At 38.3% G+C, this 27,505-nt stretch overlaps 1 protein-coding gene across 1 annotated transcript in view; it reads left to right on the top strand.

Moving 5' to 3' along the window:
- XPOT (exportin for tRNA) overlaps nt 1-27,505 on the top strand; it is a 3,393,313-nt gene that overhangs the window by 2,772,611 nt on the left and 593,197 nt on the right. The window contains exon 22 of the mRNA XM_044088045.1: nt 25,679-25,726. Coding sequence (XP_043943980.1) covers nt 25,679-25,726 — 48 coding nt within the window. The remainder of the gene's footprint in view (nt 1-25,678; nt 25,727-27,505) is intronic.

The raw sequence follows: 27,505 nt of genomic DNA, 5'->3' as shown, positions 1-27,505 counted from the left end.
GAAAAATAAACATAAATGACTTGAGTGAGATATTGAAAGATATTAACGTTAATTCAGCTACAGGTTTGGTTGGAATTGAGTATAAAGAAAAGTATGAGTGGTAAAAAAAAATATGTTTATAGAAGTAATGAATGAGTGACTAGAAAAAGTAATTAAGTATAAAGAAAGATAACATTTATATTAAAGTAAGGAGATAAAGATGAAATAAAAAATTAGGGACCAATTACACTGAATAATACAGACTATAATATTTTCATGAGAATAGTAACTAAAAGATTACAATGTAAAATAGAAAGACTACTTGATCAGAATTTGTTTGGGAGAAAAGGAAAGGGGAGTCAAGACCTATTGTGGAAAATAAAGCAAGTAATTGATGATATTGATAAAAAAGTGGGAAGAAAAATCATGATGGGGGTGTTAGGCATATGATAATATTCAGTACAAGGCATTATGGGGTATTTTACAAGCGTATAACATTAGTGAAAATTACTATACAACATTGGTACAATACCAAAGAATAGCAGTGTACAAAGAATAAAACTTCTGGAAGTTGAAAAAGTTTAAAGTTAAGGATAGGAAAACTAGAGCATAGAAATTAGAAAGTAGAAATCGCTATTATAGTACAAGGTGGAAAAATGGATGGCAAATTGAATATAATGGGTGTATATATGCATTGTGATATGGGGTTAATTTTAGGACCATAATAATAGTTTCTTAGTAATGAGTTTTAGCCATAGTAGCAGGCAGGGAGGATAGATAGAGACAGGAGGAGTATAAGATGAATAGAAAGGGAAATTTAATAGCTTGGTGGAGTTAGGGAGAAAGGGAAGAAATGGGTTTAAGGGAGAAGATGGGATAAAAAGTCTGGTATAAGTAGTGAGGCGTGAATAAGATAATGGGTAGGTGAGAGAGGGGTGGATGAGATGGGGAGGTAGGAAGATGGGAGTCAGTCATGGTGGAAATGATTAGAAGAGAGAAAGTTGAAGGGGGAAAGGAGCAAGGGGCAGATACACGAGTTAAGAAGATAGTATTTTAGGCAGAGCTTAAAATTCCTGAGACAATCTATGGCACTAACAGTTTTAGGTAATCTGTTCCATAATTTTGCAATAGCATAGGAGTAAAGACAATGTCCGGCTGTTTTGCATAGGAGTAAAGACAATGTCCGGCTGTTTTGCTAGGTCTGTGGACAGTTATACATTTGTTTTTCTGAACAGAGTGTTCTGGTGGGGATGTAGTGATGTAGAATAGGTTTCAAAGCAGGACAGCTGTCAGGTTTATATATCATTTTGTGTGATAAATATAGTTGTATGAGGTCGGGATGATGGGGGAGTTCGAGCCAGTTAAAAACGTTAACAGTGGTGTGAGCAGTAAGATGTACCTGAAGCAAATTTGGTGATCTTATAGTTGCAGGACTGAAGATTATTAGGTTGGTGAAATTGGGGGCACCATATAAGAGAAAGGGGAGCAAACAGGGGTTGGCTAGTGCTTTTTTGGTGGGGATATCCATGAATATTTTCTGCCTATATAGTGTTCCTACTTTGAGTTTTTTATGGCATTGTATATGTGTTGCTCAGATGTAAGTTTATCTATGGTAATGCCTAGTAGCTTTGCATATGATAGAATTTCAATCTCAGTATTCTGTGAATATATTTTGAAATCAAATGTGAAAGATTTTGATGTGAAAAGTAGAAGTTTTGTCTTATTGGGGTTGAGGAGTAGTTGAGCTCCATCGAGCCAAGATTCAATTCAGGAAAAGTCGATCCTGTTTGAGGAGGAGATGATGGTAGAGTAACTGACGTATTGAATAATAGAGCTTTGTAGTGAGGCGGTGTGTAAATTATTAATGAAGATATTAATGAACACTTGTGCTAGGATGATCCCTTTTGTGGCACTCAGTTTTGTTAACCTGGTATTGAGATAAACTACTTGGCTATTTTAGACATTGTTGCTTATTAGTTATCTGACTAGGAAGCCATTGCTGGGAAGGTTGTGAACAATCCATTATAGAAAGTTGCTGTGCAAGCTTGTGATGTGATACTGTGTCGTAGGCCTTTGAGCTAGTCAAATTACAGAGGTTATTTGGCCCGAGTCTAAGACATTAACAGTATCCATGAAGGAGATAAGAGCAGTGGGCGTGTTATGTGTTGGTCGAAAACCATGTTGGATGGGTGTAAGAAGGTTGTTATGGGTTAGGTGGTTTAGTAATTGTATATGTATACATTTTTCAGCAGTTTGGAGAGAGGATAAAGATGGGTCAATAATTTGTCTATTGGATTTTCCTCCTTTGTGTAGTGGGGTAATGATGGATTTCTTCCAGAGGTTAGGGACTTGGGATTCCATGATAGTGCCACATCATGGATACTTAACGCTGGTCCTTCTGTGTCTCCTCCCACAGTAACTAGAAAGAAAAAATATGGATATTATAAGAATAGAAGTAAAGAAAATGTTAAGAGAATAGATAAAAAGCTAGTTTGTTGTATGAGTTATATGTAGTGAAAGAATAAATTAAATTGTTTAACGGTAAATGGACTTTAGCAACAGTTTTAAGTAAAATCAACTGGTGATTATGGAAAATGGAGTGGGTCTAACAGGGATTAAAATTTAGTATGATTGTGTAAATAGTTGTGTGTGTCTCTCACTCTATATATTTATACACTTAAAAGTTTTGTAAATAAGTTAGTTTTGTATATTAATAAAGGATCCCTACTCTCTAGAGGAGAGGAAGTGATGCACAGTGTGGAGCTGCTAGGTGGCACTGTGGGGGATGCTGCTGCAGTTCCAGGAATTCCATGATGGAGGAGAGTGCAGCAGAGCCAGAGAGAAGAGGAGAACAAAACTTACTGAAGGAAGATGAATTAATAATTATTACAGAGTTGGAAAATGGAGGACTGAAGGCATAGGTAGTGCGATACACTTGATGAACCAGGCAGAGCCAAAGGAAGAAGTAGTAGTAGTGAGATGGCATGACATGTGGAGAAAGTATTACAAGAAGAAGAAACTGAGAGATTGGAAACACAAACAGCTGGTGAAGGGAAAACGTCTGTGGTCTTGGCTGGTGGAGTAGCCAGTTTCCAGGGTTTACCTCTACAACAGTTTTTTTTTTTTGTTACAAGAAAGTAGTAGTTATCCAAATGCAGCAAGGCAAGAAGAATGGAAGAAGGAACTGAGATGGGATAAATGGTTGCAGTTTCTCAACAGGCAGAGAGAAGACTACCAGTGCTAAGAATAAAAAGTAAAAGTGACTAGTTTTTAACATTAAAGATGTAAGAGCGTTAACTGTTTTGGGATCTGATTTTTTTTTTAAGTGACCTTTGGAAGATTTAATTTACTGGAAAAATGTATGACTGAGACTGAAAAAAGAAATGCAGTAGTAACATGGCAAGGCTCTATCAGCGTTTGTGACTACAACCAAAAAAGAATATAAATCTGCAGTTTAGGACTTCAGATATGGATGAGTATGAGTTATGTTTTTTTTTTTTTTTTTTATTTCATTATGTAGTAAAGAACATGAAGTTAGAATATGTGGCTTCCCAAATATAGTATGCAGATGATTCCACATTCATTTGCGCATCTGACAATGTAGCACACTTGCAAAAAAATTACTCTTATGTTTTAACTGCAGCTGAGATATGGCCTTATAACTCACAACTCACGGTCAACCCTAAAAAAAAATAAATTACTACTTTTTTCTCCAAATCCCTCTGTGATGGAAAAAAAATAAAATTTGAAGTCCTGTGTGTTGATAATACAATTGAAGTCACTGCTCATATTACATTATTAGGGGTAGTGAATGATCTTAAATTTGAACTGCATGTACAAAATTGCATTGGAAAGACTCATCAAAAACTAGGGATGTTTCATACAGCTAAAAAACGTTTTCACTGATGCAACTAAAGCTACACTTGCCACTAATGTCTCCTCCCCACACTTCTTTATGGTACTGCCATCATTATTAACCTTCAGGCATCAAGAAATCAAAACTTGAACAACGTTATAACAAAGGTGCCAAATTTGCAGCAAATACCCCTTTCAGAATCCACCAGTGTATTTATTTTTAAAATGTTTTGTAATGCTTTGGAGCTTTTCTCCCCGGGCCTCCTCTGAAAATAGGCCCTTACACAGTTGGATTTTCCCAGTAGTCAGATGTCAATAAGTTGTGATTAAAGAAATGTATCTGCTGGGGGCTGGGAAATGTGAGTAACAATGGATGAGTAAAGTCATCCAGTTTGAAATACAAATACAATAATTATGAATGATGAGAGGATTTGTAGGGTATTGGGGCCAGCGCAAAGAGCAGGTGATATGGGGAAGCACAAAACGAAGTAGTAGCTGAATAAGAAATAATTGTTCAAAGTGAGGTTATTAATATACAGGAAGAGAATAGCCTTGCAGTTTGAGAAAGTGAAGAGGAAGAAGAACTGTAGACACGAGAACAACAAGAACAAGATAGAGAAAAATTAGTTGTTGGGAGATTTAGAAGAAAAATTAAAATAAGATCTCGTAGTAAAACACAAAAAGAAAAGGTTCATAAGTATTTTATCAATAAATGTGAATAGCATTATAAATGATGTGAAATGTTTGGTGGTGGCAGAATGGTACAGAAAAAAGGAGTTTTTTGCTTGCTAGATACAATATGTAACAAAGAAAAAGGAAAAGAATACAGGCAGTTGTGGGGATTGTTTGGTCACGAGGAAATGAGACCTGTTCTGCAATAGGAATTCTTACAAAAAAATGATGAAATAAAACTTTTAGATATAACAATAGTAGTACCGAGAAGGATAGTGATATGCTTTATGAGAATGAGACAACCTATATAATCTTAATAGTGATGTATGTATATACTAGTATGACAGAGAGAAATCAGTTTGAAGAAATCAATAAGATTGCATTAGTAAATAAGTCAATAATGATGGTAGGAGATTTTGACTAACCTGAGAAAAGGAAATGGAAAATAACACAGGATATGAAGATGTTAAGGAATTAATAAAATGTGGAGATTTAAGAGCAAGAAAGAATATAAAAGAAGAATGTTTAAGACTGAAATAGACTACATATTTGGCTCTTCTTCTTCTTCTTTCGGCTTTTCACAGTTAGGGGTTACCACAGCGGATCACCTGTCTGCTCAAGACATGAAAGAAATAACAGGGAGAGTACAGATGATTTTTGACATCATGCAACAGTATGGGATAGAATAGGCAAAAAAATAAATAAGGGAAAGGGGTAAAGAGATTAACTGCAGAATTTAAAAAGGAGGAAGAAATGAGAGAAATGTTATGAAAAGATCATAACAATATTTTTTAAAAATTGGACACTGGTGGATGGTGTATAGGCAAAAATATATTTAGAAGTGAAAAAAAGACAGAATACAAAAAAAAATTGTTGAATTATGTGAAAGAAATTGTAAAAAGAAGTGACAAAATAAAAAATAGATAAGAATAGAGAAAAAGTAAAAGTGATGTTACTTAGGCAACAATTTATTCCTGTAAGGCAAAAATGAGGAGGTTTCCCTTATTTAGGAAAACAAGTAGAAATGAGAGGAGGAGATGGATGGATGCTATCCTAGATGGAAAAGGAAATATAAATTACAAACAAACAAGAAGATATTGTGGAAGTAGAACTGTTGTAGGGAAAATGTATGAAAAAGAGGAAAAGGATGGGCAAGAAGAATGGAAAATGAAGAAATATCTGAAGAAGTGAGTAATTTTTTAGAAAACTATACAACAGAAAAAGGTGATAAAAAGAATGAAACCGTGTCAGTATTTAGAGCATATGTTATGAGTATTATAAGGAAATGAACAAAGACAAAATAATTATCTGAAGTTGTTACTTCTTCCGATTCATCACTGATGGGTTTGGTTCTGAGCCCTCGGAACCGAGTTGGCCTTATACCAAGCTTGCATGCACCAAAAACTCTCGAGCTAAGCTGCTACCCACAGTGCCCTTTACTCAGTTACCTCAGATCTCGTTTGCCGCACAGCCATATAGCAGTGTTTCACAGAGCTCTCCAGCTAAGTGATTTATTTTTCTATAATTTACAGTTTTTGTGGAATTTTTTCTTGTTAGTTACTAGTTTTTTGGTATCTTTCTACACTCTGCTCTACCCACAGGTATCCCTTTCATACCATTGTTGGTATTGGCCCTTCTACCCTTGTGGTAATCCCAATACCATTGCTGGTATTTCCTCCTTCTTAACTTTCTTTCACTTTTTCATATACTTTGTGTGCGTTCTCTGTTATGTCTGAGAAGAAGGGCACAATGGGCTTTAAACACTGCTCTTCCTGCAGTGGGAAACTTCCGGATAGCTACCTTCATGAAGAGTGTGTACTGTTTGGGGGTTCCGCATTTGTCTGCGAAACCTCCATGTGATATTTGTACCAGCTTCAGTCAGCGGACACTGAATGAGAGACGTAATAAATTGATACTTAAGGGCCTGCTTTCTTCGCCTTTTTCTGAGGCTATTTCTGTGATGGAGGTCTCATCCCCTCCTTCAGTGGACAAGAAACATCCTCGGATCCCTCTTCACCAGACAGTGACAAAGGTAAAAGCAAGAAGCACAAGGCCCATAAGTCTTCCTCCGAGCACCTTACTTCCTCCTCGGTTCCGACCACCTTGGCTCCAAGTTCGGCTCCAGTGATGCACACCAAGGTCGCCTTGGTGCCTACGCCAGCCCCTACGACTACGGCACCAACTTCTACTTTGGTTCCGACCAGTTTGTCTGCCTCTATCTTGGCACCGATGTCGCCCACTCCATTCCAATGTCGGTTCTGACAACAACTTCGGAGCCGTTCTTGACTCCACCCCAGTTGAGACCTCGGCTCCAAGCCCGTTCTCAGCTCTAACCATTCCTTTGTTGGCAGTTTCTAAGCTGGAATTGTCAGTGCTGTTTTGTGATACACCACGGACCCAGTACTCGTCTGTGGACCCGTTTGCCGGACAAGCCTGCAGCCCCTTTTTGGACTGGCCTGATTCCCCCTCAGGGGCATTGGTAAGATCCACCAGGAGCCTTTCAGAATTGGATGTGGTGCACCTTTTTGACCAGCTGCTGACCGCCAGGTGAATTTCGAATTTTCCAAGACTCCATCCCACTCTGGGCTTTGGGCCTAGTACACCGTGACCCCTACATACTCTCCTCCCTTGGATCCCTCTGTTCCAAGGCTCATATATCCAATGTTTTCAAGAGGAACCCCTTCCTCGGCACCAACAACGGCAGTGTTTGAGGCCCGAGGCCTCTTTGCGTGTCGGTTCCATTGGAACCCACCCTTCTTCAATCCCATGCTTGGGGGGGGGTGGAACCTCCGGTTCCGACTGTGTTGTCGGTTCCGTCTTTGGGTCCAAGGGTGACTACCACCCCGAGTTTACTTGAGGCTCCGTCTCCGGGGGCGGACCATATGGAGCGGGGTGTGACTCCGGTTCCGAAATTATCTTTTTCAGTTGTGGGCTCCCACTCCTCTTCGGGCGGGCCCAATTTCTGGGTGATGGAGAGGATGCTTGCTTCTAGCAATCCTCCTATGTCTGTCATCCCTCCAGTTTCTTCTGAGCCGTAGCTGTCAAAGGCCACCCCCCCAGGACTCCGAGAGCATAAGGCCCAGGAAACCCCTGTCCAGGGTATTTCCCTTTGAGTCTTCAGATGCTCCTGCCGAAGAACCCCCTCAGAAATGGGTGTGTAAGAGGAAACACTTGGACTCCCCAGAGGAGTCCCTCATGGAAGATACGGACTATGATGGGGAAGGATCCCCACTGTCACCCCCTGATCATGTCTCTTTTGGAGACATCCTGGTAATCTTGAAGCAGAGGGGTGACTGGAAACCCTCCAATCCTTCCTCAGAAGAATTCCTGCAGGCCCTTCGCTCTTGGCCCTCTACTTCTTGGGTGACCCCCCCCCCGTCGATGAGTTGGTTAAGCTCATCTTGCAGCGGGCATGGAAGAACCCAGACACCATCGAGGCCATCCCTAGGAGATCAGGCAAAGTACTCTCCCTCTATAGGATCAACCCCATTGCCAGTGGATGCTTTGGTGGTGGCGGCAGCCACAAAAAAGGACCTTGTGGAAGAGAGTCCTGCTGTACACCCGCCCAACAGAGAGTCCCAGGTGGTGGACAGATTAGGGAAGTGAGTTTTTGCGTCAGCAACCTTTGCAGTCAGGTCTCTGAACTTTCTGAAACATTTTACTAAGCTCCAGAGAGATCTCATCACCAAACTCTCCGGGACCCTTGCGGTCCACGTTTCTGATGGAGCAGAAAATTTGGAGGAGAAATTTGCTTCCTAACTTGCCAACCTAGAGTCAATATCCAATTTGTCCATGAGGTTGCTGTCCCACGCATCTGGAGCGATTAGTGCTGCGGATGCAGGCATAGTCATGAGATGCCATGGTTGGATGCGCATTTGTAACCTTGCGGACTCCTTCAAGTCTTCCTTTTTAAATGCCCCTATCGAACCATCAGCTCTGTTCGGTGCTAAGGTCAAGATACATTAGCCAGGTGCGAGCAGGACAGGAAGACCTTGTCTGCCATGAGCCTATGCTTTTCCAAACCTCAGCATTCCTTTTCCAGGAACCAGAAGAGTGGGAAGATGGGGGGCACAGGACTCCCCCAGAGGCAGAGGGGGATTTGAGTAATGGAAGATGCCGCTTTCGGGGAAGAGGGTGTCCCCAGAACCAGGGCTCCAGAGATTCCTTCTCGGGTAGACCGTATCAGCGCTCTTGAAGTGCTGCCCGATTGCTTTCCTCTGGAAGCAGTCGGGGAGCATTTTTCTCTACACCAAGCTGCCTGGCTGTCTCTTGCAAATGATCAGTGGGTGCAGAGAATCATTACTAGAGGCTACCACATTCCCCTAATATCTTATCCACGACCTCCGAAATCCCTTCCCAATGTTCCACCCAGTCAAAGGAAGGAGGCAGCTTCTGGTATATGAAAGCTATGTGAAAAAAGAGTCATTCAGCAGGTCTCCTAGACCAGTGAGGGTCAGGGTTCTACTCAAAATTCTTTTTGGTGCCAAAGAAGACAGGGGACTGGATGCCCATTCTGGATCTCAGCCAACTAAACAAGTCAGTAGTGCAGACCAACTTCCACATGGTCACGATACAATCCATTCTCCCATTTCTTCAGGAGGGTGTATGGATGTGATCGATAGACCTCCAGGATGCGTATTACCACATCAAAATGGACAAGTGCTCCAGGAGTCTCCTTCACTTCCAGCTGGGAGCCAATCATTACCAATTCAGAGTCCTGCCATTTGGACTCTCAACAGCCTCCAGCATGTTCACAAAATGCCTAGCAGTGGTAACAGCTCATCTGAGACTTCAGGGATTCCAGGTGTTTCCATACCTAGATGATTGGCTCCTCTCCGCCGTCACCAAGCGCCTACTGGTCAGGGCCCTCCGCTACACTCTAGTCCTAGCGGAGTCGCTGGGCATCACCATCCACTGGGAGAAATCCAACCTTCAGCCCTCACAGCAATTGGAATTCATAGGGGTAATATTCAACACCCAGTCAAGTCTGATCTCTTCCTCTTCCCAGACTTCAGAGATTAAGGGCACAGGTTCAAGTGATACTTTGTCGAATAAAGGTGTCTGCAAGGGAAGTTCTCCAGGCTCTGGGGTCTATGGCTGCAGCCATCCCTATTGTTCCACTAGCCAGATTACACATGAGATTACTACAATGGCTCCTTCAGACCCAGTAGATACCCAATCTTCACCCCCCTAAGTTCACAGATTCTCATCACCGACACCTGCAAACAAAATCTTATGTGGTGGATGAGTACAAATGAAAATTTTTGGTGTCGCACCTTCCAGACTTCCCAACCCAGCGTCACTGTGACCGTGGACGCTTCCCTGATGGGGTGGGGGGGCCACTTCCAGGGAAAGTCAGTCCAAGGCACGTGGTCCAATGTAGAGGTCTACTTGCATATCATTGTCCTGGAGTTAAGAGCGGTGCTATTGGTGTTGCATGCTCTCCATCCACTCCTTCCATCCGTAGCGATTGCTATCCAGTCGGAGAACATGTCCGTGGTCTGGTACATAAACAAACAGGGAGGGACCAAATCCTATCCCCTGTGTCACAAAGCCATGAGAATCTGGCATTGGGCGATAGCTTCCAACCACTTTCTAATCACAACGCATATCCTGGGGAGCTCCAACGTGATTGTGGACAAACAGATGCATCATCCGTCCTCCCGAGTGGTCTCTTAATCCAAATGTTGCGGTGAAAATTTTCAGCCATTGGGGCCAGCCATGCTGCGATCTTTTCGCAACCCCCTCAAACACAAAATGTAACAGCTACTTTGCCCTCTTTGCCCCGGGGAGTCACTGAGAGACACTGATTCATGATTGGCCCACGGGTCTTCTTTATGCTTATTCTCTGATTCCCCCTTGTTCTAAGGAAAGCGATTCGGTTGAGAAGCAAAGTGATCCTCATTGCCCCATTCTGGCCTCGTCAAGTATGGTTTCCCTTCTTCTGACCTCATCTACTACAACCTCCATGGATCCTAGACGGTCGTCATAACCTCATAATTCACCCACAAGGGCTGACTCCCCCGAATCTTTCCACTCTCAAGCTGATGGCTTGGTTTCTCCACTTCCATTAGCTGCCAGGCAGGAAATCCTCTCTTCATCCGTCCATGATATTATTTAGGCCTCTCATAAACCATCCACCAGGAAACTTTACAGGGACAAATGGAAAAGATTCTCTATTTGGTCACAAAATCGGAAGCTAGACCTGTTCTCAGCTCCTGTAGCCACTATTCTTCATTACCTGGCTGAACTGTTCGACAATGGGGTGTCAACTTCCACCATTCGAGTCCATCTAGCAGCTGTTTCCAACTTCCATAATGGTTCAGATGGAGTCCCGCTTATTTCCACTCACCTTTGCAAGACTTTCCTCAAGGGTATTCTCCACAGCAGGCAGCCGGTGGAGGCATGGAATCTCTCTCGGGTTCTGCAGTCTCTTTCTCTGCCCCCTTTTGTGCCTGCTGTGACATATGAGATAAAATTCCTTTCATGGAAATCCTTATTTCTGGTGGCTGTCACCTCCGCCAGACAAATCTCTGAATTGCAAGCATTATGTATCAAGAGCCCTTATCTGATCTTCCATAAGGACAGAGTGTCACTTTGTACGAACCCATCCTTCCTTCCCAAGGTGGTTTATGATTTTTCTTTTAACCAGTCCATTGAGCTACATTTATTCTTTCCAAATTATTCTAATAAGGGAGAATACTGCCTACATTCTTTGGCTGTTCATAGACAATTACGTTTCTACCTAGACAGAACTAAATCCTTTCACAGGTCGGACCAGCTTTTCATTTCCTTTGCAGGTCCTAGAATGGGAGGTGCAGTATCAAAAGTTAGCTTATCTAAATGGCTCAGGGAGTGCATTGCCTTCTCATATTCGCTTACGAATGAATCTAAGCCTGGCCTAATCAAAGCTCACTCAACTAGGGCTATTACGGCATCGGTTGCCTTCCATTCTAGAGCCTCCATGGACGACATTTGTGCAGCCGCCATTTGGGCTAAGCCCCATACCTTTATCAAGCATTACAAATTGGATCTAATCTCCAGGGGAAGAGCGGCCACTGGCTCGATGGTTCTCAGGAATGTTTTTTAATAAGGGCCACCCAAGTTCTCCAAGTAGCTGGGGATCCTGTCCCATCAGTGATGAATAGGAAGAAGATTAACAACTTCAGATAAAGAAGTTATGTCTTACCATAACATTCCGTCTGAGTTGTTGATCTTCTTCCAGTCATCACACCGTCCGACCAACCCCCTCCTAAGGTTCCTGACGGATCTTCTGGGTCTTTGTGGTGTCTTAGTGTTTCTTCGCAGAGATGGCCTCTGATTTGCTGTTTCTTCTATATGTTGCATGCAAACTCGATCTGAGGTAACTGAGTGAAGGGCATTGTGGGTAGCACTTTGCTCTAGAGTTTTTGGTGCACACAAGCTTGGTATAAGGCCGACTCGGTTATGAGGGCTTGGAAATGAACCCATCAGTGATGACTGGAAGAAGATCAACAACTCCGATGGAACGTTATAGTAAGACATAACTTCTTTTTTTTTAATATTAAATAAATGGATAAAGGAAGGCATAATGGAAGAAGGCTTGATGGAGTGATAAAATTTGTATAGAATTTATATGGAAAAAGGATGAAATAAAAGCTGTAAAAAAAATTGGGAGCCCATAACATTAGAGAATACTGACTATAGATATTCCAAAATGGTGGACAGCCTGTAAGCACACTTGACAGTGCAGCTCCTGCATTCCTGTACTATAATCTGACTTCAAACCAGCGCATCGCTTAGGAAAATTATACCAAACATCAATGGATTAAAGCAGAAATACGAGTACTTACTTGTTTCATCTTTATTTTTCAAAGATTCTCTCATTCTGAAGGAAAAATAATTACTTGTTTGAAATAGAGCCCTGAACCGCATGGTGTGGATTCTTCAAGACTAACAGGCCTAATAAGAAAAAAGTAACAAGAAAAACAACTTTCATAACAATACTTATTTAAAATTCTGCACTACTACTAATAATCTAACTATACAAGATTAATGGAGAATCAGCCAGATCAGATAGAAACTGTAAACACAAAAACCGAACTGTCTGCAATTACTACTCCTGAGAAAGAAACCACTTCTAAAAGGCAAAAAATTAACAAGCAACAACAAGAAGCTGTTATAACTGTATTTAAATACAGCGACATTGCCCAGCTTCTCTTGAAGAAGCTGTGCGCAAACGGAGCGTTCACACAAGCTCCGTTTTTGCCGTAAATGTACACGGCAATTAGCTACCCATATCTGTTGAACTTAAAAGAAGTGCCCCACACTGCTATAGTGCACAAAAGGCTGCTCAGGGCCATTTAAGGTTGAAAATTGTAAAACTGTGTAGATACAGACGTGCATTATTCCTGCCTAGTATTTTCCAATGTGGTTTATCTTGATTACAGTGCTATCAACAATGTTGTTTCTTGTGCTTACTGCTCTTGTGATACTGTGTTACTAACTGCTATAGTACAACTCATTTCTCACTTTTCTCTTGTTCTCCAGCTTTTTCTTCCTGGCTAACCCCTTGTGTGTACGGCCTGGTGGACACCTACACCTAAAGTAATATTCTACAGTCCCAGCCAATTGCTCTAGCAACTTCAGCAAACCCTGCTGTCTCCACGAAGCTTCTCCCAGAATTAAAGAAAGTATGTGATATTGCTGCCAGACCTTGCATTAATATAGTCTGTATGCCCTGCTAGGTGTTCTGTCTGCTCTCTGCCAGGAAAGCCAGCAGCCAAACTCCCCTTTATTTCCTATCCTATTCTTACCCCTCTGTGAGTTTGCACAGACTTGCTCCCTTCTCCCTTCAGTCTAACCCAGATCTGGGTTTGCCCTGGTGTACCAAAGGCAATTCTGCATTTGTCCACTAGATGGCACCCCCTCCCCACTAATATTTACTGCTACTCACTTACTCCAGCTTTCTCTATAAACTCTTACTTTTTTTTTTTCTCTCTGTTACATTCTAACACATTATACTACTACTTTCCTTTTCTCCCTCACTATTTTCACATTCCAGCCCATTCCAACCCACTAATTCCAAGTCCCCTCGACTTACCTTCTGCTAATTAACACTTCACTGATAGGTTTCCGATCCTCTTCTGACTCCTTTGGTTCTTCCCGCTCCGTTCGCCCTGCGGGCTCACTCCGCTCCCCTGTCCTGCCCCCAAATCTCACCCGCCCCCAGCAGCCCTAGCTTTATCCATACATTAGCCACACCCCCTCAGATCATAAACCAATCACCCTTCACAACTCTGGAAACACCCATTCCTCATCCCACCTACTCTAACTCATTCACCTCTGATAGACACCACCTAGCCACATATAACTTCTTTCACCTCTACTCCCACTCCCATAACACATTCCCCCTGCAAGCCTTCACAACTCCCACATTTCTCCTGTACTTTTATCACCTCCAAATATAATTTCTCCAACTACTTAATAACTACACTTACCTTCACTCCAACATGGCTCAACAACCCCCATTCTTCACCTTCTCACTAACTCTACTTTTTACCTTAACCTACCTCTACCACCTTACACAGCCTAGCTATTCCTATCACTCCCAATCCTACCATGTAACCAACCATCTTAGCTCCTTACTACCTCACTCTAACATCTCAATTTCCCCCCATCTGTGCCCTTTAAACAACCTTCTACTTTTTCCATTTAAACTTATAACCACTCAGAAACACGCTCCACACATAAGTTTCTAAATCCTTCAAAAGCACAACACATCCGAACCTATTCTCTAAACTGTCTTACTACTTTTCCAACCTAACCCTAACTCCCATTAGCAATTTATTATCAGGAGATATCCATCCTAACCCAGGCCCCCCCTCCTCAACAATTAAGGTCAAGTCCTTAATACTCACTGCTTTAAATTCTCAAAGTATAGTTAACAAAATCCCAAACCTCCATGCTTGGCTAACACATCATAAACCAGACATCTTATCCATCTCAGAAACATGGTTAAAACCCCATATAAAAGACTCAGAAATACTCCCACCAAACTATTCGATCATCAGAAGAGACAGGTCTCATAAAAAAGGTGGAGGAGTAGCTCTCCTCTGCTCAACCTCCCTGTCAGTTACCCCCTACAACAAACCCACTCCTCAATTTAATAATGCAGAACTACTCATAACACTACTCCAAGTTAACAAACATAAACACATATGTATAGTCTCACTCTACATCCCCCCAGGAGATGATGTATCCAAACTCAAAGACATCCTCTCTTGGCTTACCAACAACATTAGCAATGAAACTATAATCTTAGGTGACATGAATATTAACTGGATCTCCATTCAGTCTCCCACAAACCCACTTAACATCAACTTACATAACTTATCACAACTAATCAACTCTATCACACACCCATCAAAAAATCTCTCCACCAGCAGTATCCTAGACTGGATCTTAGTATGTCATCCCCACTATTTCTCAGACAGTGGAACCCTTCCCGATCCCCTTGGTGACCATATACCCATCTTCACTCACCGACTCCCCTTAACCCAACATCATACCCATAACTATATTACAACACGTAATCATAAAGACTTTAATCCATCTACCTTCACTAACTCCCTAAAAACAATAAACTGGAATTATCTAAAAACACTACCCTTAGATGATGCTGTCACCCACTTCAGCACCACATTCCTAAAACTACTAGATGTCCATGCTCCTCTAAGAACTAAAAGAATAAAAACTAAAACTGCTCCATGGCTCACCAAAAATACACTAGCTACTTTGCGGAAAAGAGACAAAGTCTGGGCTAAATACCAGAAAAATAAGACCCCCCTCATCCATAATGAATATACAACTCTTAGAAACAGGGTAAAAAAACTTATCTCTGATCGACAAAATTACTTCTTCACACTTCAAAACAACAACAAAACAAATCCTCAAAAATTCTGGAAAGGCATCTCCACTCTCCTTCATCCCAGTAATACAGTCACCCCAACCCCTGACCCTAATGCCACTGATATAGACTTAACTACTCAATTCAATTCTTTTTTTATTGAATCTATTTCTAAATTAACCTCTTCTTTCTCCTACAACACACACTCCAACTCACCTCCATCTTACGCCAACCACACTCAACACAACACTATAACCAATGCCACACTCATATCTACTAACTCTTTACCATCCTCCTCCTCTCCTACTCTCATTCCCCCCACATCTTCCCCACCCCCTCTAATATACACCTTCTCTCCTACTCTCTCTCCCTCCTCATCCTTTTCGACCCCTAACACCCCCTCTCCACACTCCCCTCCATTCTCACTAAAACCTATACCCACATCAACCATACAAAAACTCCTTCAGAAACTAAAACCATGCACCAGTGCTCCTGATGACATTCCTCCTTACTTTCTTAGCTTAGCTGCTGAAGCAGTTGCCTACCCCATTAGCATACTAATCAACCGCTCAATTCAAGAAGATATGGTTCCCCAAATCTGGAAAAAGGCCTTCAATCATACCTTTATATAAAGGTGGCAATAACAACAATGTTTCCAACTTCCGCCCCATTGCTATCCTATCTCCCATCTCTAAACTCTTGGAAAGGTGCATCGAACTTCAACTCCTACCATATTTCATAGATAACCTACTTTCTCCTACACAACATGGATTCAGACCAAATCACAGCACTATGACAGCACTCCTCTCTTTTCTAGAAACTGTAAATAGTGCCCGAGACTCTGGCCAAATTGTCTCTACCCTTCTACTTGACCTCTCTAAAGCCTTTGATACTATATCGCATAGTCTGCTTCTAACCAAACTCTCCAAACTTAACCTATCTTCCTCTACTTTGAACTGGTTCTCTAGCTACCTATCTAATAGACATCAAGCAGTCAAATGGAAAAAGGCAACCTCCTCATTTCTTAACACCCCGACTGGTGTCCCCCAAGGCTCCATATTAGGTCCCCTCCTTTTCAATATATTTATAAATGATTTCCACAAAGCTATCCCTCTTTCCAATATCATCCAATATGCAGATTATTCGACCATTATCTGCACTGCCTCAACTATCCCTACTCTCATAAAGCTAATTCAGGATGCTTTTTCTACCACTGAACTATGGATGAAAACAAATCACCTAGCACTCAACCCCGCTAAAACCAAATTAATGATATTCACCCCCTCTAAACTCAACTCTCTCAATACAAACGCATTCTCTATTACTAGTGAGAATAACACTCCTCTGGAACTAGTGACAGAGACCAAATTACTTGGAGTCCAAATTGATAACCAACTAAAATTCAACTCCCATCTACAACTAGATATTAAAAAAAACCCATAAAAAACTAGGGATGCTCTATCGACAAAACCACTGCCTTACAACTGCCACTAAAATCACTCTCGCTACTTCCTTTCTTATTCCCTCCCTTCTATATGGAGCTCCACTACTAACTAATCTACAAATCTCCCTGAAAAAACAACTTTCCTCCTGCTACAATAAAATCTCCAAGTTTGCTACCAACCAAAAGTCTTACACCCACCATTGCTCCTCTCTCCAACAACTAAAATGGCTAGAACTACCCCATCAGCTCACCTATATACAACTATCCCTTGCTCATAAACTTATTTTCAACCCCTCCCTCTGTCCCTCTCTCTCTTCTGTGTTTAAAATGCACATACCTGATAGAATATTAAGGTCCAACAACCAAAATCTATTAGAAGTGTACAAACCAACCCATCCACCTGGCAAATATCTTCTCTCACATGGGTTAGCTCGCCTCTGGAACTCTCTACCTTCATCTATCCGTACTACCTCTAACCATTTTATGTTCAAAAAATCTCTTCATTCACATCTACTTTCCCAGTGGGAATGCTCTTGCTCCCACCCTACTTAACTACACTGAATATACCCATTTCCTCTTACTCCTGCTTACACCCTTGATTTCTCTCTCTCATTATCTATAACTCCCACTTTCCTGTTTATTACTATTGATTATGTAAGAATACTCTAAACTCTCATATGTTGAACTCTCTTTATGAAATAACTTTAGAATTTTGAATTTATGTATAATCCCTTATAATCTGCCATCAGTTTTTAACACTTACATTAATTGCAATTGTTGTGCATTGCATTTGTATTTGTCTATTGTGACTTTAATAATGTTTAAGTATGTCTAATACCTACTGTAATCTATATTGTGTGGAGCTTTTCTCCCCAGGACTCCATTGAAAACGGGTTCATTTTGGCCCAGTGGACTATCCTGGTAAACCAACTGCAAATAAATAAATAAAATAAAAATACATAAGAATCTGATCAAATGTCTCGAAGATTAAAACGGGAACAACCTTTAACACTGGAGAATTTGAAAAATGCTTTACAAACAGAAGTGCAGGGTTTCTCTCATAAGCTAACTACACTTGGCTCTACTCTGGGCCAAATTGTGCTTAGGCTTGAACAAAATGAAGCTAAAATTATGGACAATGAACTAAAAATAAATGAACTGCAACAAAAAGCACAAACCAATGACACCATAATTAAAGAATTACAGCAAAAAATGTTAGCCTTGGAAGCTAGAAGCCGGAGAAATAATTTTATCATAAGAGGTATTCCAGAGAGCTTGGATAATTCACAACTTATTCCAATAATAAAAGAAATACTAAGCTCTCTTCTGGCTAATAAAAATCTCCTGGATGAGATAGTGATCGAAAGAGCTCACAGAGCTATAAAACATACACAAACAAGTGATCTTCCTAGATAAATTTATATCAGACTGCTTAATTCAGCACATGTTCAACAGATACTGTCAGTTTATAAGATTAAAAAGAATGTTACATGGAGAGCGCATAAAATTGATTACTCAAGATCTTCCTTTACAAATTAAACAAAATCGACAAACTCTGCAAATACTGCAATTACCTCATTGAAAATAAGATTTGTTTCCAAATGAGATATCCTGCAACTTTAACATTTTATTACAAAGAAGAAAAAATATCCTTGGAAACACCTGACCAGGCAAAATCCACCTTTTTGCGTCTCTTCAAAGTAAATCCTGCCTGAGACAACTCTTTTCATATCTTTTGATCCAAAACAACATTTGGAAGGCTAAACAAGTGCTACAGCTCCAAAGAACTACAGGACAGAAGAATATACCACTCTTATGGGAAATTTTAAACAAATGGATGTGGAATGTGTTCTAAATAACTCTGCTTACTTGCCTGTAAAGAAAACCTCTTTGCTACACTGTAATACTTAAGGTACTGTCTTTTAGTAACTGCCTGTCTGCATAGAGAAATGACTTTAAAGTGCATTTACAGCTTACAAAAAAGAAGTGTTAAATTACATTTAAAAAATGGGATATAACCTTTGATATAATAGTTTAAGTAGTGTAAATATTAGACATAAGTAGTTTCAGTTAAACTGTATACTCATTATTCTACTGGCATAATCATTGAGTTGCTTTTAAGTATGTCTATGAGCAAGGTACAAAAACATTTCTCTTTTTTTTTTTTTTTTCTTCCTCTCTGTTCAGTTGATGGCACTGGTTAATTATTAACATACGAGTTCACAATTATGTGTTTATATGGTGTTTGACAGTACAGTGTTAAATGAAGATTCCAATACATTTAAAGAACCACAGTTAGTTGCTGTTAGCAAGAATAAGGCAAATGTTGTTGAATTTTAAAGTGCTGCCGCCTTTAAATGTTTAAAATGTATAATCGTTATTCTGCTGACATAACCATTGAGTTACTTTTAAATGTGTCTATTAGCAAGGTATAAAAACATTTTTTTTTCTTTTCTCTCTGTTTGTTCAAGTAGATGGCTCTGGTTAATTATTAATATATGAGTACATAATGATGGATCTATATGGCTTTTGCCAGTGCAATGTTAAAGGAAGTTCAAATACATTTTAAAGAACCACAGTTAGTTGCTGTTAGTAAGAATAAGGCAAATGTTAAATTTTTAAGTGCTGTCTTCTTTGTGTCTTTCGGCTTTTCCTGGTTAGGGGTCGCCACAGCAGAACTCTGGTCTGCTAATGATTGGCAGTAGATTTTTACATACTGGCTTGCCGGGCTTAACGCACAACCTTCAACAAAGGAACGCCCATTCACGCATGTCGCTACACTAAAGACGCTCTAACTGAGAATCGAACAGGCAATGTCAAACTGTGAGGTGACAACGCTACCGCAGCACCACCACCGCAGCATAAAGTGCTGTCTTCTTTAAATATTTAAAATGTATAATCATTATTCTACTGGCAAACCATTGAGTTACCTTTTGTGTCTATGAACAAGGTACAAAAACATTTTCTTTTTTTTTTTTTTTTCCCCTGTTTGTCCAGTAGATGGCACTGGTTAATTAATAATATGAGTTCACAATGATTGCTTGTACGGTTTCCAGCACATTTTAAAGAACCACAGTTAGTTGCTGTTAGCAAGAATAATGCAAATGTTGTTGAATTTTTAAAATGATGCCTTCTTTAAGTATACATATATTGTACTTGGTTTTTGAAAATATTGTTTTGTTTACTCTTTAACTCTTGAAATGTTAAAAATTATAATATGTTGCTGTTACTACAAAACTTTTTATAAAAGCTACTTTTCCTTTTCTCTCTATATAATATCTAAGGGTACAATTAATATAATATTTTAAGAAGTCTGAAAATGAATATGCAGTATATAAATAATAAAAGGAGCGGGATGGGCACAGTCTGTTAGCTGATGACTGTTCGCATTTGGAACAGTATGGGTATTATTGACATCCCTGTGATATATATCTACTCGTTAAAAATAATGGTTTCTTTTAGTTTCTTAACGCATGCACATTTACAAATACAGAGGGATGGGTGGTTAGGCACCTATTTAGAGTTTAGGAGTATAGAAGTCACAACATTTATTCTTAAGATAAATACACTAACAGAAAAAGTTTATAACTGTATTTTTGTGTATCAACTAATGAGAAACTTCAACAATATTAATAAAAAATGATAACCATAGACTCTTGGAATGTTAAAAGGATGGTAGATAAAAAGAAAATAAATTTAATCATGCACCTCACATACCAAACTAAGGCTGATATAACTTTCTTGCAAGAAACTCACTTAGATGACCAACTTTGGGTTAGGAAAAGGAAAAGAAAATGGGTTAAAACAATATTTGCTGCAAATTATAGTTCTTTGTCCAGGGGAGTGGCCATTATAGTAAATAAATCCTTCCAAGGAGAGAGTACTTACTATGAAGCTGACTCAAAGGGAAGATGGGTAATATTTACTACTGAATATCATACTTTAAACAAACCATTACTCTTTCTTAATATATATAGCCTCTGCTCAAATCAACAGCTGTTCATTTATGAAATCTTTAATATATTAGCCAAATACCCAAATCATCTGTTTATTGTAGGTGGGGACTGCAATGCTTTACTAAATCTAGATAAGGCTAGATCGCATAATAAAAACAGACAGTCACAATCTACCACTACAGCACTTGAAGAATTACAAAATACATTTGAACTAATTGACTCATGTTAAATTTCAATATAATAAAACAATATCAAGATTCACTTTCTTTTCAGCCACTCATAAAACTTGGTCCAGGATAGATGCTTTTCTAATTTCCCTTGCTTTCCTTTCTAACAAATTATGCTGTATCACCTAGAACTCTTTCAGATCATTCCAAAATTAGACTTTTAATAAACTTTCAAGCTCATAAACAAAATATTTCCTATTTCAATACCTAGACGTTAAATCCTAAAATTATACAAAACCAAGAAACTTCACAAGAAATTCAGAATGTGCTAGCCCAACTTCAAAATGATTTTATATCCGATCAAATTCCATATGACATACAGGGGTATTATTATTCAAAAATCTACATGGCTCAAAAAAAAGTATAACAATCTCAAGAATGAACAAATAAACACTGCTGAACTAGAACTTCAGGGAAAATATTCTAAAGAACTTGAGGAAAAATAATTGATTGGCAAAAACAATTGCACAAACACTATTTAGAAAATATCTCCTTCTTAGAATTAAGGTCAATATATCAATATTCAGAATGGGCTCAAACACTATCAAAATTCCTAGCTAGACTAATTAACATAAAAAGTGGACCTCCTAGGATCAAAGAAATAAAATATGAAGGGCAGGTGAAATATAAAGATCAAGATATAGTGGACGCTTTTGAAGATATTTATAATAAATTATACAATATACCCTTATCATCATCTACAGACAGATTTGAGGATTTTATACATAATATAAACTTTCCACAAATTACATAAGATCAAAGGAAACTCTTAAAATCATCGTTATATTTAAAAGAGATAAAAGCTGCAATAAACAAACTAAAATTAGGTAAATCCCCTGGGCCTGATGGATACACATCGGATTTTTATAAACTATTCATGGAACCTATCTCCAAAGTGTTATTAAAAGTTTTCAACTATATAATACAGTGTGGTATAACAGACAAATACTTTAACTCCAAGACAGTGTTGATTCCTAAACCCCATTCTGACCCAACAGATCCAGCAAATTATAGACCAATAGCCCTCATAAACACTGATCTTAAGATATTAGCCCATGTTATAGCAAATAGACTTAAGAATATACTCCCCTCTATTATTTCCCAACAACAAATGGGCTTTATGACAAACAGGCAAACAAGTGACAACACCCTTTTTTTAGATACCATTGTAAGACTACTTAATAGGGATAAATGCCCTAGATATGCCCTTACAGTAGATGCAACTAAAGCTTTTGATAGAGTAAACTTAACAATTTCTCTTTAATATACTGCCTTTATATGGTTTTCCTCAAGAATTCATTAAAATGATCCAGGTTCTCTATCAGAAAGCTTCTACCACTATACAGGTAAATAAACTTATAACTAACCCTATACTCTTATCCAATGGTACAAGACAAGGATGTCCTCTTTCGCCATACCTATTTAATCTTTATCTAGAACCCCTCCTTCTGTTTATTTCACAAAAAAAACTTTCATCATATTCCCAGAATCCACAATACAAATCTTGTATACTTGCCTTTGCTAATGACGTAAATATATACTTCCAACTCCCCACTACTGACCTCCCAAAAATACTTAAAGTTATTGATGAGTTCTCGGTAGTTTCAAATTATAATTTAAATTTAAACAAGTCACACATATTTTCCCTCAATCCTATAGGGCATAAGGAATTGTACTTTCCCATGAGTGAGATCAAAATAAACTACCAGATAAAATATCTAGGAATAATAATTACTTCAGACTTCAAAGATATTATAAACAGTAACATACTAACTACATGGACTAGTATTCAAAACGATATGGATAGATGTAAGAACATTAATATGTCTCTACTGTCAAAAGCTAGTGTTGTCAAGATGAATTTTCTACTAAGAATACTCTTTCAATTAAATGCTACCTTTTCAAATATTCCCCAAAATTTCTTCCTTGCCATGGAAAAAGCTATATCAAGATTCTTATGGTATCCCAAATCTACCAGAATTAAATATGCAAAACTTGTACTCGCCAAAGATAAGGGGAGATTGGGGTTACCTGATTTTAAGCTTTACTATAGTATAATTACTGTATACAGACTAATACAAATAATAAACTATGACTCATTTATAAATACTTGGACACCCCAGTGGACCAAAATCTGGTATGAACAGTTGAAATCCCTTGGCTGTAATAACAAATCCTTACCATTCTTGAATTTAAACCAGGCTAGCATATACACGAAGAATTTACACCCACTAATTAAAAACATGATTCTTACAACACAGAAACTATTTAAATCATTGCAATTAGCTGACGCTTTTGCCCTTATACAACCGCTACACCTAAATCCTAATTTACTAATAAATAATAAACCAGTAAATCTAACAAACTACCCCCTGATAAAAGACTACACAATATGGGGTATATACCAATGGAAAGACTCTAACACGGGGCAAATGAGACTTGAACTCAAACTTCCTATGAAATATAGTATTATCCTTAACCAACTTCATCATCTTATAAATGCTAAATTCTCACAAATACACGCTGACTTACAGAACATAGATTTAGTTAAATTAATACTTGAAAATCTTGCGATTAAAGGGAAAACAGTTTCTAGGACTTATAAAATTGTAATGAGTGCAAAACATCAGAATTTTTTATTATTTTCAAACTATTGTCAAACGAAAAATCAGTCACTGACTGAAAAAAATAAGAAACTAGCCATTGAAAATACAATCAAATTAATTCCTTTCAAGAAGCTGTTATATACACAAATTATGGTAAATAATCTATATTATACCTTATCCAAATTAAATAAATTCAATCCTAACTTTTCACCTATATGTCCCCATTGTCCGGATCAAACAGCTGATATTTTACATGTCATGTGGAACTGTACTAAGATATACAACTTATGCTGTTCCTTGAGAGTAAGATTAGAGAAGATGGGATATGAAAAATCAACCCTTACTTGGGAGACAGCTATATTGTACATTAATATCAATCAACTCCCAAAAGTATTAAAACATGTCTTTATTACGATGTGTGCCCTTATTAAATTCTTTATTACAAAGAATTGAAATGTCACGTCACCGATTACATGGGAAAATTTTAGCAATCTTGCTATCAACTATATCTCATCTCACAAATTAATTTATTCAAAAACAAAAAACAAACGCTATTACCAAAAATATTGGGGTTACTTGCTAGATATAATTCTTGACAAATAAAATTTGCCGACAAATTGTCATGAAAAGCTAACCTTTAAATAAGAAATGAATGTAGTATAACCAGTCTTTCTTGCATCTTCTCCCTTTTCTTAGTATATGTGTGACTAGATATTTTCCCTAAACATACAAATAAATGGTTACATTTCTATTTTTACTTTATATATAGACTATCCCCATTCTAACTATCCCTTATGAGACCAAATGGACATAAGAATTCTCATACTTTACTTGACGATGTAGTGACTTCTTGTGTATGCATTGTGTGTGTGCGTGTGTGTATATATATATATATATATATATATATATATATAATGTGTATGTATAATTTTCTTGGAACGAGATTGTGTCTGTTTTCTTTAGATAGGTATTTGTATTGTTTATTTGTGTTTTTGAGTTACTGTATTGTAAAGAGATTGTGGGGAAAAAAAAGAGAATACTGACTATAAAAATACAAACAGATGGATAAAGTATAAGGTGAGGTAGTAGGAGAAAGGGGTATATGGTATAAAAGGAAGATAGGTGAAAGAAACATTACTTTTAGTGACAGTATTAGAGATGATACTGAAAGAAAATAAAGTAAGACTGACAGCATATGACATAGCTGAAGCATTTGCTAATGTGAGACATGAAGCAATGTGGCAGATTGTAGAGGCATATGTCATAACAGAAAAAATATTAATGTAATAAAGAAGTGTGATGAAAATTCATAAGTTATCATAAATGGATGGGGAAAATAAGTATTAAGATAGGAGTAAAACAGGGATGCCTGGTGTGTATGTGCTTATTTGTATTGGTGGTAAATGCAGTAGTACCGACATGCATGTATGAAATGAGGGAAGGTGAGATGGAAAGAAATGTTACATTACCAATGTATATGACTTATGCATGATTTAGTTCTAATAAAAAAGGGTGGATGGATAATTGAGGTTGTAATGAGGATCAAAATGCTGTCAAAAATGGTTCTGCAGGTAAACAGAATTAATTTGGTGTGATAAAAAATAGAATGTATTTCACAAGAAAGGAAGTTAAAAATTTTGGGAATGACATTTTGTAAGTATGAAACCATAGAAAGTCAAGGAAGAGCGATATTAAGAATAAATAAAGTTGTGTGTGTATGCCTGTATATATGGTGGTTGTGTGGTATTTGTTCACAGGTTTGTTTTACTGACAGAGAAATTGGGTGATACATTGATCAAATCTACATTTGACAGTAAGTAAATTTGATTATAAAATCATTTCATTAAAAATTGTGAAAGTCTAGAGATGGTATTTTTAGTGCCATTTTTGATTTTGGGAGTTAGAAGCAATTTAAAAGATTTTGTGTGAGTTGACAGTCGGCAATTTCATGTATCGCTAGATCATCTTGTAAAGAAATTCATTTAATACTATACATTTATTCTTTGTTGTGATACTTGACAAACCATTAAAACATTCTTGACTTCTCACAGGTTTTGTCAGAATGTGCTGTGACTCTAAAGACAATTCAGCTAAAAAGGGTATGTATATTAATTATAAATGCTCTGTTTGAAATGTGCATTGTATTAAAAGTTTGTAAAAGAAAATGTTCTGTTTTCATTAATTATTATTGTGTCTTACTAGATTGTCCACATTGAGTGGAATACAAGTACATTCTTGTTTTAAAACCTGTTGTGATTTTGCTTAAAATATTAAACTTCTATTTTTTTTTTTTTGATACGCGTATCCCCCTTATCTCACACATATCATGTGCTTGTCTTATGATCCTTATTCTTTCTGGCTGCTTGCATGGTTCTAGATCTCTTACCAGGGATTGTCATCTGAAGGGTGCTACTTTCATAACCTAAGAAGATTCTCATTGTTACTTGAGTCAGACTGATTAGAGTAGCCTATGCTTTAGACTGATAGCAGTGAGTCTTGGCTCCCCTTATGAAAACCTATCTTTGGAGAAGCTTTGGGTACAAGAAAACACCTTATATTCGGAGGAGGACCCATGTGTTACCTCATATTTAGGATCTTTTATTAGTGATGCCATGCCTGCTGGAGATTGGCCCCTTCATCTCTAAGAGCAAGCTCTCTACTTATGTGAACTGTTTTTCAACAAACAGTTGAAAGTAAAATCTTCCCAACTTTGGTCGATAAAGTTACAAGACTTTGGCCATCTTTCCTTGAAGAAGGGAATCTGGCAAAATGATTCATTCTTTCACTATCTTCGGCCTGTACTTTCTTAGCTACGTGCTTCGTGTGTTATGGAGCAAACTCAGAATAATGGTTTATCTTTCCTGACAGTAAGTATCAGCAGGAGGCTGCGAATGCTCTTAAATCTGCATCTTCGCTAAGGTTTTGTTTAGGCCATTGTACTTTAATTCTACAGATCTGTTAGCTAGGTTATAGGCCACTGATGCCTGTTGGCCTATTCAGGGCAGCATGGCTCAGGCTTTCCTTATTTGATGAAGAACTGTGCTCAGTAATCTTGACTTTTTTTTTAGGGGTTACGTTCTTTTTGTCATGCCCATTTGAAATCATGCTGTTTGTCATGAAATGGATATTTATAACCTTTACTTTTTATCATTTACAGATTTTCTTACATCTGATGTAAGAAATGCATCTGAGGAAGTCTGTAAAGATGAAGGCACTTATCCCAATATAATCTATATAAATAATTATCTGAAGTCAGCGTATCTTTTGAAGGAGAATTTGGAACTAGATTTATTTTATTTTTATAAATAAACTAATATAGTTTGTTCTAAATTCTTCGTCTCTCAACAGTCCTGTATTGTAATTGGCCAGATTGGATTGGAGATAGTACATCTCTCCTCGACCTTTGATTGTGGACTATGTGAAGAGATTCATGATGGAGCTCTCAGAATGCATCCAAGGTTGGTAGTAACATAGCCTTGAGCTGCATTTTGCCATTACCAAGAATGATGCCACAGTACAAACAAGATTGTTGACTTCAGCAATTGGCTTAGCTTCTGGTGTCATTCAAAGGGGTCCAGTATATATTATCCTGGGAGGACATGGTAGACAGACCTAACTGCTTTGCCAGGGATAGTCTGCACTGTCTGCAGGACTTTTGTAAATTGTCTAAAACCTTTTCTGCCCCATAGTGGCTTTTGTAGCAACATCAGTCCACTAAAGCTTACAATTAACAAAGCATCCATCCCCATAAAAACTAATTTTATACCTGTCCATTTTCAAGCACAATGTAGAGCTGTGGCTAGGGAACAGAACATTTACCCCAGTATTAGCTCCTAAATGTTTTATCACATCCATGGTTCAATTCAAATTATCTGTGG

The sequence above is a fragment of the Protopterus annectens genome, chromosome 11.part0 (assembly GCF_019279795.1).
Source record: "Protopterus annectens isolate FY-2018-M chromosome 11.part0, PAN1.0, whole genome shotgun sequence".
Taxonomy (NCBI): Eukaryota; Metazoa; Chordata; order Ceratodontiformes; family Protopteridae; genus Protopterus; species Protopterus annectens.
Note: the sequence above shows the minus strand (reverse complement) of the source record. Positions and strands in the feature narration are given on the sequence as shown.